The 10,601-nt window shown below is 39.4% G+C and overlaps 1 protein-coding gene across 1 annotated transcript; it reads left to right on the plus strand.

The window, feature by feature from the left end:
* Nucleotides 1–243: 243 nt before the first annotated feature.
* Nucleotides 244–10,295, plus strand: plp2b (proteolipid protein 2b). The gene is made up of 5 exons (XM_067592970.1): nucleotides 244–690; nucleotides 4,893–5,048; nucleotides 5,143–5,241; nucleotides 8,236–8,332; nucleotides 8,439–10,295. The coding sequence occupies exons 1-5, from the start codon at nucleotides 592–594 to the stop codon at nucleotides 8,450–8,452; spliced, it is 465 nt and encodes a 154-aa protein (XP_067449071.1). The 5' UTR covers nucleotides 244–591; the 3' UTR covers nucleotides 8,453–10,295.
* The last annotated feature ends 306 nt before the right edge of the window (nucleotides 10,296–10,601 follow it).

The following is a 10,601-nucleotide window of genomic DNA, read 5'->3' on the forward strand; positions in this document are numbered from 1 at the left end:
TCCTGCTTCGTAGTACAGACCCCTAAGTGACTGTACTTACTGTCCCTACTACTACCATGTCCTCGATATCATGGTCAATAATCTAGATTTGAAGTTACAAAATTTATATTAATCCTGCGAACATCCAACATGCATCAAATAATCACTTTTGCAACAGGTCCTATGGAGTTCTGGAATATACGAGGAGCACTTTAAGGCAGCAGCAACAAACAGCAGACGCCCCCCCCCCTCCCCGAGAAAAGTAAAAGCCAACGCCCCACTGTTAACTCCTCAGCCATGTCCTCCCTACTCAAAGGGAAAGCAGTGTATCTGCAACTGTAGAGCAACTTGTGAATAAGTCCGCCCAGCGCATTTCAACACGACTTTTCATCGAGGAAGTTTATTCACCAACGGGAAAGAGAGAGAGAGCGAGAGAGAGAAAACTTGCCTTAACGGGAGCAGCGGTCAACACTGGGACTGTTATTTAAAAGAGAATATCTTTCCAGTGACGCTCAAGACAAGTTTGTTTATTCAAACGCTGTTCGTCGCTTCCTGGTGATAAGGTTTTTAATATAACATACGCTCGGTTTTAGTACGCTGTTACGGTACAGAATGGCTGATACAAGTGCATCCAGCTCCGGTGGAAACTGCCTGGAGAGGCTGAAAAGTTACGTGAAGACCCAGAAAGGGTTTATCCTCGCAGCAGAAATAGTAAGTTCACTGACCTGAGCAGGCAACATGTAACTTTTTTTTTTTTTTTTTTTTAGCAATGCAGCTTTGTTATGAATGGCTACATTTGCTTTATAACTGGTTATAATATGTTGTGCTGTTTACTCTGCTTAAAGCACTGCCTTTAATCAATATTTCATAGATATTAAAGTGGTAGTTATTGATTTTCTCCCCACTATTAGGCTGTATAGAGGAGAGAGATATTCCAGCCTTATAATGTGGTATGCTTTATAATAAAAATAATAATAAAATGAAAGTGTTCTGCTTTCTTCTTTGAAAGTAGTCTGTCTGGTCAGCAGGGAATGAAAGGCATGCTGTCTGGAGGTTGAGGGATCATGAACAGAGGTTAAGGGTTTCCACCTGTCACTTGTGCTCCAGTGTTTTCTCATTTAGCACCGTAGAGCCAAATGCTGAGCTCTAATGGCAGATGAAAGGTCATGTGGGTGAACTCAGTCAGGCATCTCCTTTTTTTACTTATTACCACAGGCTGCAGGTTATTTGTAGGCAGGGGAGGTAGTCGCCCAAATATGGGAAGGAGAAAATGCATTGTATATCACATTCTTAGTGGTATAGAGGCTCATAAAGTGAGGCTTTTTCCACATTATGTTTTTTGTACATCTGGCTCTAGTTAACAGGAATACACGCTCCCTCCAGAGGTGGAAATAGAAACATCATAGTAACACTTTGGTTCGTATTGAGGGACTAATTTAAATGTGTTGTTTCAAGTGTCCTGCTTACCCACAATCCACTTCCTGTTCACTTTGTTTGCATTTCACAGTGGTGTGTTTTCTTGACACATGAGTCACTTTGACCTTAAGAAGTTTTGTATTGTTTAACCGTTTGTTTTCATCAGGCACCGGAGTGTTATTACATATCTCACAGTAGCCCGCCGTGATGAAGTTGTTATTACTTTTCCAGCCTCTAAAAGTGAGCAATTATATCGCTGATGAAAAGGTTCTGCTCTCATAACTCAGCAAGCTCATTAGAAAGCCGGCTGGTGGTCAGTGGTCCTCCCAGTTTCCTTCAGAGGTAATGGAAATTCCAGGCAGTGTGTGAAGTTTGGTAAGAGTGCATGAATTGCTTTACCCACATGTCTGGTGTGCCATTCAAGGATAGCCCCACGCTTCACTGGAAACAGTGGATAGTTTATTGTTTCTTCTTTCCGCTCACGACTTTACTGCAGCCTGATAAAGGCAATAGGAAGTAATTCCTGATGTTGGATGCTTTAGATAGTTTAGAGTGCAGGGAGTGGACTCAGGGAGCGAAACAGGAAGACAAATATCATTACTGCTTGTTATTTTCAATCTTATAGGAAACAGGGTATTTAACCCCAGCAGCTAGTTTAGATCCAGCTACGAAGCTAAAAGTTACAGAATAAATCTCCTTTTTTGGTCTGACTTCATGCATACCCACATGCAGGCTCACTACAATAATATTATTTTGTGTTATTTAATTCTGCCTGTCAGAGACGTGCCCACACTTGAACATGTCTAAATCTGCAGAGCAACATAAAGATCACAGTTACACACCCCAAATAGTGCAAATTTCTGTTTGTCATGTGGCACCGTTAAGCCAGTAGTGATAAGTCATGAATGAGTCATGCACTGAGCTGATCTTTAACACTGCTGTTAATACTGTGAATATGAATCGGTCACATTGTCTTATGACTGGAAACTGTTTTCTTTATCAGGTCATCTCCTTTTAGTAATTTATTGATCAGGGGAGATCAAAGGTAGGGTTGAGCTACGGAGAGACAAAAACTGGATGATGAGTAAGACAAGTAATTAAATGAGACAGAACTTTCCATTTTGTTCCAAACACACATTAGGTATAGACTTAAGTGAACCACAGCAAGAGCTAAAAACCGCCCCAAAATGTAAGTGACTTCCCTAGCAACCGTTGCTATTTGGTGTTTCTCTGCACCACGTACTAGCTCTTGGCTCCTGTGTATCTTCTGACTATAATTAGCCAACCATTGACAACAATTTCCTTCCAGTCTGTTTAAAAGAGTAGCTCATTATGCTGATGTGAATTGGTCCTAGCTGGATCTTTTAAAGCTGCCCCCCATGCAAACAGATCCGCCGCTGTGTTGAAAACATAAAGGTGTCAACATCTCAGAGCCTTTCTTGTTCAGAGAGACTCTTGTGCAGTGGGTGTTTCTCTGTGTGACGGCCTCCTCAGTGGCCGCTGCCCTCTGAGCAGCAGGCTCTGGCCTGAATAGAGCCTCTTTTGTGTAGGGCCCTGGCCTCGGCCGCCCCGTTACTCTACAGAGGCAAGCCTGTGCCAGTCTCGAGAACACATGAACTACTGATGCATCTGGCTGGCTGGCTGTGTGTTTGTCTAACAGTTGCGGGTGCGGAGAGAGAGGGGAGGTGAAGCAGTAGTGACAGATGTAGAGCTGTTGTCGAGTCAGTTACATCATGTGTGTATCATATAGACTGCCGAGATCTGACACTGGCTGCAGAGTTGTCTGTGTCTGAGAATAAAACGTTGCAATGTGCAACACAGGCTTTTTTTAGATGTGCATTAGAATCAGTGTCCAACTTATTTAAAAGATGTCTATAAAAATAAATTGTTATACTCGTCACAAGAAACCAATGCGGCCGCCAGATTTCTGTTCAGTGAAACATTTTGATAATTATATGCGACTATAGAGTCGGGCTGTAACTAACAATTATTTTCATTACCAATTGATTAATTCTTTTTCAAATTAATGGATTCTTTAGTCTATTCAAGATCAGGAAATAGGTAAAAAAAAAAATGCAACTTCCCAGAACCGAAGACGTCTTCAGTAGTTCAAAACCCAAAGATATTCAGTTCAAATATATATATAGGCTATATATATATATACTCTAATATGAGAGGCTGCAACTGGAGAATGTTTGTTGTTGTTTTCACTATTTTCGTTTGAAAAATGACTGAAATAATTAATAGATCATCAGAATAGTTGCTGGTTGTTTTTCTGTGGATCAACTAACGGATTAATTCACTAAGCTTTATAATAGAGTTTATAATATAATGCTTTAATTATATCTTTTGTATAAAAGATTCAAGATTTAAAGGTTTTATTTGTCATATGCTCATACGGTATGTGCAGTGAAATGCAGGATGGCATTCACTTAATGTTGTACTAAATATGTGCAAAAAATAATAATAATTAGAATGGGAGTAAGTAAAAATATATAAAGAATGAAAATGAAAAAGATAAGAAATTATGAATATATGTAATGTAAGTATTAAAAGTGGCCCAGTGTATATAAAAATATAAAATATATTTGTCATAGTTGTAAAGCAAACTATGCAATTTTGTACACGCTCAAGTGCAAACGTGCAGAGCGGTGCAAAGGAATTAATAAATCTATGTTGTAGAAATTGTTATAAAAGAACAATAAAGATTAGTTTCTTGAAGTAAATGGCTGAAGTAAAACTAAAAGTAAAAAAGGCCTCAGGACACGTAACTGTTTGAAGTTTCCACTCCATCACAGCCATCATATGTCCGTGTTGACTGAATGCATCAACCCACACAGTTTGACAGCAGCAACAATAGCGGTATTGAAAAAAAGCTGATACTAATTCTGAGCTGTAGGCTGCCTAACTTAATGATTTCTCCACGCTGGCTGCATTTCAGCGGAATGGACTTAGAAGAATTCATGCTTACTTTTTTCCCCTCATATGGAAAAATATGATCTCGATGGAACAAACATGGGCTGTAAATCTAAAATGAAAGCAGTATGTGATAGACTGACTGTTAAACATAACAGAGTGCATTAAAAATCCATCCAGTTGTCTCAACCTGATGAGTATTTTTGTGTAGGAAATATTTCTTTCTTGGCAAAAAATGGTTGCGATGGAAGTAGATGTTGAACTGTGAACTGTCTGCAGTAGATGGAACAATGACGGCTCTGTTTAGATTGATTTACTGTCTGATCGGCTTTGACTATTGACTGGATCATTTTCTGTTACTGAGCCTTCAGATGAGTATACGTGGGATTTCAAGTAAACTGAAAAGTTTAACTGAGAGGAGGAATTAAAGCAGCATCTGTTAGGGGTTTTTTTTTTTTGCATAACCCTGAAGTATTCTGGGAAATCCTCCTTATTCTGGAGGTGGCTGCTACCACCATTGTGCTCAAAAAGTCAAAATAATGATTCTCTCTGTTCTCTCCTCCCTCTCTTATCACTCATAGCTCGTCAGTTTTATTGTCATCATCTGCTACGCTGCATCTCTATATGGAGGTTACTCCGCTGTGGCCATCTGTGAGATGATCTTCGCCATGGTCTTCTTCGGCATCTTCATGATGGACCTGGACAAGCAGTTTCAGCTGGTCAACTGGACCTGGAGTGTGAGTGTCTTACCACATGATCTTAAAGCATGCACGCTGACATACATACTGTACTGTTGCATGATGCTTCATGTTCTGCTTCCCTCTCGTGCAGGATCTTTTCCGTGCCGGTATTGGTGCTCTCCTTTACCTCATCACTTCTCTGGTCTGTGTGATTGGAGGAGCTGGGGACAGCCCTCGTATTGCAGGCGGGGTATGTAAGGCTGGCATGACTCAGACTGAGCTCTCAACTGAATACTGAAACTATGAATGTGAAAGTTTTACTATTTGTTTTGACAACCATTGACCACTATCTAGAAATTAGCTGTACTGAAGATGTGGAAACTGATAAGATGTGGAAACTGAACTTCAGGGTTTTTCTTTCTGAATCATTTCACGTGTTTAATGTGAAATAAACCCAGAGTCTCAGAGAAGGCACTCTTGTCAGTGTTGTGTAATATTGACAGTTTAAATCATATGTCATACTTCCTTCTAGTTAAAGTGTAGTGCAGAATACAACACTTTTGTCAAGATATGGATCTCTCAGACAACATCCTTAAATGTGAGACAAAAACCCTCAAGTTGACACAGAATCCGCGCTCAGCCCTGTCACCACGAGTCCTTCAGTTCAAATGGTTCAGAGATGTGTCTTCGCCTTCGCTCCCCCAGATGTTACAGCATGTTTGATTTTGTAGTTTTGGCACCTTGGAGACGAGTCTGAGACGGGAGAGTTAGACTTAAAAAACTTAGATGTCCTCCGAGAGGCAATTTGTGGTACAGCACAGAACATATAGATGCATTAAAAGCGCATCAGATAAACAAAAACAACAATAGTCCAAGATCATTTTTAGCAGCCATCATAAATATCATCACAGTGCAGGCAGGCATTGAAAGTGCATGTCAATAACTGTATACCAACAATTGTAATAAAAAATGAATAGTGAGTATACTGCACATCCTCTTGGTATCCATGTATTTCCCCAGACTCACCATGGCAACCGCATCTTGTTTAACTGACTCATTGTCATGGGAATAAATGCGAATTTCGCTGGGTTGGTTCTGATCTTGGGGTATTAGGGTACCTCCGACCAGAAGGGAGTGGCTGGAAATCCACTGAAAGTAGATTTGATGTTTCCATGTATGGAGAGGAGCGGCACCCGATGAGAGTGCACAGGAAACCGGAGGTGGGGGGGGGACAGAGGCAGCGGACACACACATAGTGCGGCACACAGCCACTGATTATATCTTTAATACAATAGAAATCATTAAACAAGCTTCAGTGGATATTAAAATTAGATCGAGTGACATAAGATACGTCAAAGAAACAAGCCTCTGCAACCGACAGAGAGAGAAAGATGGACAGAGCAGCACGCGCAGCAGCTCTGAGTGCAGCAGGTGGAAGGAAAGATGGTGTTGATAGGACTGATGTTTCACTAGAATAGTGAGGTAGATGCAGTAAAAATGATCAAAAGAGTGAAGTTGGAGCCTGTAGTGATTTCACAATTAATTGAATGTCAAGTTCTGTAGGTTCAAATTCAGGTTTATCAGAACACAAACTACACCAAACCTCTGTTTGCTTTTACAGTGGAATTGAGGACATTAAATATTGTTTTTCCCTTAGTTGTTTTGTTATTGTTTTTTCAGTTTTAGTTAACTATGTTCTCTAGATACACACAGAAATCTCAGTGTCTGATTAGAGGTGAATTCATGTCTCTTTTCCCCACCACAACTTTCCTTGTGCCTTGTATAAATCCCATGTGTGTTATTTTTACGCCTGCTCTTTTATTTGATACACACACTGCGAATGTCTGGGGCAGAATGCATCACATCTGCACCTGAAAAACTGGCGCAATCTGCCCCACAGTCATTTCTAATGGAGTTGAGCCCCTCAAGGGTTTTTTCTGAACTACTTTTGCTTTACCTTGCAATATGTTTTGCATTCTCTCTGATCCATAGAGGAAGGCTGAGCTGTATTATGATACAACAATATATATTATTTATCAGTTACAGCCTCTGGTTATGACCACAGTGTGAGTGGGTACACCCTCAGCTGCCACTGGCTCAGCCGCCTGCCGTCTGTATCATTGTAGCTAATGTTTAGATAACGAGCGATGGCTAATTAACTTAGTTCACTGTGTTATGACTGGCTGCTGCTGTGGCTGTAGCTGTTATTATGGCTGTAGCCATGGCTGCGGCTTCGATTGTTATGATGAATACAGCTGTGACACATCAGTTTTTAATGGGTGTAACCAACTACATTCAGGGGTTGTATGTGTGCAGTGAAGTGATGGGGCTGTCCTGGCTGAACTACTGTTAATAGAAGCAGTAGAGAGTAGTCACAGCCACAGTACAGCTACCATAACCGTGTCCATAGCATCATAGAAAAAAACACAACTGCAGCCACAGTCATATCATTAACTGAGTCAGTAACCACCACCGTATCCATAGCTACAGCTTCAACTGCCACTGCAGCTGTGTTCACTGTCAGTGGACGTATTAGCCTACTGTTGGAGCCTTCTGAAAGGAGTATGAATGGTAAATGCATCATGTAAAGTGTCACATCCGCTCTCCTTTTTGGCATTGTAACTCTCAAGAGGACTTTCCCAGTGCAAACTTCCTGTGAATCAGGGGAAATACAAAAAGCATTGCAGGGTAACACAAAAGTAGCTCAGGAAGAACCACCATGAATTTCATGGGGCTTCTTCAATTTTCATTAATATTACGTTTTTCCAGTCATGGATTTGTTCAAGTGGAATAATCCAGTTCACCTCACGTGAGATCAGTTATGTGGTTTGTACACTCGGAAGTCAACGTGACAACAGTCTGGGACTAAAAATGTCAGCACAGCAATGCTGAGATTGTGAAAGTCTGTGTGGTTTTGGTCTGTGTGTAGTCTGCACCTGGTTTTGGTTGCACTTGGTGTAACATTAAAAAATTGTGGTAGTAGTAAGTATTTCCATTTATCTGAATCAGAAACAAGTTTATTACCAAGTAGCTATACGTATACAAGGAATTTGCCTTGGTGTTGTGGTGCATAACACTCAAAAAGAGATAAGAAAGAGAAAGAGAAAATAAATACACCTTACAAAAGTCAGGTGATCATGAGTAATGCAAATACAATTTTACAGTAAAAAAAATAAGTAAAAATATATTCTGCATTCACCAACAAAGTGTTTTTTTTATGTGACTGTGACTTGTTGTCTCATAGGTGTTTGGTTTGATTGCTGGTCTGCTGTTTGCTTACGACACCTACACCATCTTCTTGCAAATCAAGAGCACCAGGCAGCACACAGCAGCCTCCACCGGTGAGAGCAAAAGAGGTTTATTTTAACATATATATGAATATTCTGCCTTATTTTACATGTACAACACATTTGTCTCTCCAATATCTGTTTTTTTTTTCTTTTACAGATGACAGAGTTTAAACACTCCAGATTACCTGTGCCTCCGTCAAGTAAGCAGCAGGAGAAGAAGAGGAAGTTTGTGCAGAAGTTAACAGAAGAGTGAATCAGAGAGGATGACGGACAGTAAAACGAACAGGTCATAGTTTAATCAATGCCACTGTATGGTGTGAAGAGATGAGAGATTTCTTTTATGGCCACGCCTGAGAGGAGGATGACATAGCCAAAGTGAGCGGTACTGTACATCCGTGCCTGTATTTCAGACAAAACAATGTCTACTACATGAAGAATTCCCCTCATAAACCTCAATGTACCACTGAAGCTCAATGTCTGATCTGATTGAAAAGGGAAAACTGTAAATAATAGGCAATGTAAAACTTTGGTTGATGTCATCACACAGCTTGTCTAATACACATTTCTACTTTTAATGAACTGCTGAACTGCTGTAGTAAGTAGTAACTGTGTCATTTAGACTTTTAAAGTAACTGACTCATGAATGGGTGCTTTATGAATTGTTTAACATCATCATTATAATTCTTGAGTTTGTTTTCTGCATTTGCAGTGAGGTTTCTCAGCTGGTTAAACAATTCATTCTCTGTTTTGTTTTGTTTTTAAAACATTGGTCTTTATGTGTTACAGTGCCTTTAACGGACAAGTTCATAATTTTCTGCCCTAAAACAACAGTCAGGTGCCCAAATGAACATTGACACATGTTCTGCTCGCTGTAATCATTCCTCCTGTTCATACTGACCATTAGAAGATCCCTTCATACTGTGCTTTCGATGTAAGAGATGGGGACAAAATCCACAAGCCTCCTTCTGTGCAGAGGTGTATTTGAAGCTAATACGAAGCTTCAGCTGTCCAAATTAGTAAAATCAAGTTAATATCTTTCAACATAACAGTCCTTTTAGTGCCAGAATCCCTCTTTTACTATTCTTTCACCACCGCTGAACAGGAAAACAGTCCGTTTAGAAACAAAGAGGAACATTTTTACTAAGAAGACTGTAACTGTGGAAGATATCACCTTTATTTGACTTAAACTCAGATGGCTGGAGTCTCATATTATCTTCAGATAAACTTTTGAATACATTTTTCTTAAAATGAAGACCGTGGATTTTGTCCCCCATCATTTACATTGTAAGTGCATCTGGAGGGGAACTTCTATTGGTGGTTATGAAGAGGAAGATGATTACAGTGAACAAAACCTGTCAATGTTCATTTGGGTACCTGACAATTGTTTTAAGACATACTTGAAAAATTGTGAGCCTATCCTTTAATTCTCATTCAAATTAACTAGTCTTTTTTTACCTAAACATTTTGAAGTGATCTACCGGCATTGATCAACAATCTTTCAAGAGGTTTTTCCACTAATCAGAGTTTAGTCTGCATAATTAGCAGCATTAACCGCTGACATCCAGTAACCATCAACCACGTGTTCATTCTTGCATTTCTAAAATGATTTGCATCCCAGTGTCATCCTCTGGTTTTACATATCTATTCTGATTGTTGCTCAGGTCTTTTTTTTTGTTGTTTTTTTCTCACACTTTCAACACATTCATAAGGCACAGAATATTCTACTGTTGACATTTTATTTAGTCCAGTAGTACAGTCCTGTTTAACATAAGAGCATATGCTCTTTATTGATGAGGCAGATGAATTAAAACCAATATGTAGAAAAGTCACATTGTTGGAATTTTATGATATGTCTATCAAGATATCTTGATAAGTTCTGCAGTTATTTCTCAACTCCATGGTCGTTATGTGTCCAAGTAAAACTTTGCCTCATTATTATTATTTTGTTTTTTTTCTAACGTGCTTTACAAAAGTGCAGTCGTGATTTGGGAAATAAAAGCCATGTTACTACAAAGTTTCTGTAGCTTCCATTCTATACTAATCTTACTATAAAATCCTATATTTTATAAATGGATTTATTCAACAAGAACTTCATTTGAGTGCATATAATACAGTAGCTCTATACTTGTGTGTTGCCAGATATATTTAGACTCTAACTTGTCTTCTATCAGATCACCACTAGATGGAGGCAGATTGCTACTCATTGTTTGAAATAAATTATAAAACTGTAAGGGGTTCCTGTCCCATTAGCTAGGAGTAACTGGGAGAGTTAACAGGTAAAGATCTGTCTAATATCAACATCACTATGGTGGTTGTCTGC

This window comes from Thunnus thynnus, chromosome 6 (assembly GCF_963924715.1).
Source record: "Thunnus thynnus chromosome 6, fThuThy2.1, whole genome shotgun sequence".
NCBI lineage: Eukaryota > Metazoa > Chordata > Actinopteri > Scombriformes > Scombridae > Thunnus > Thunnus thynnus.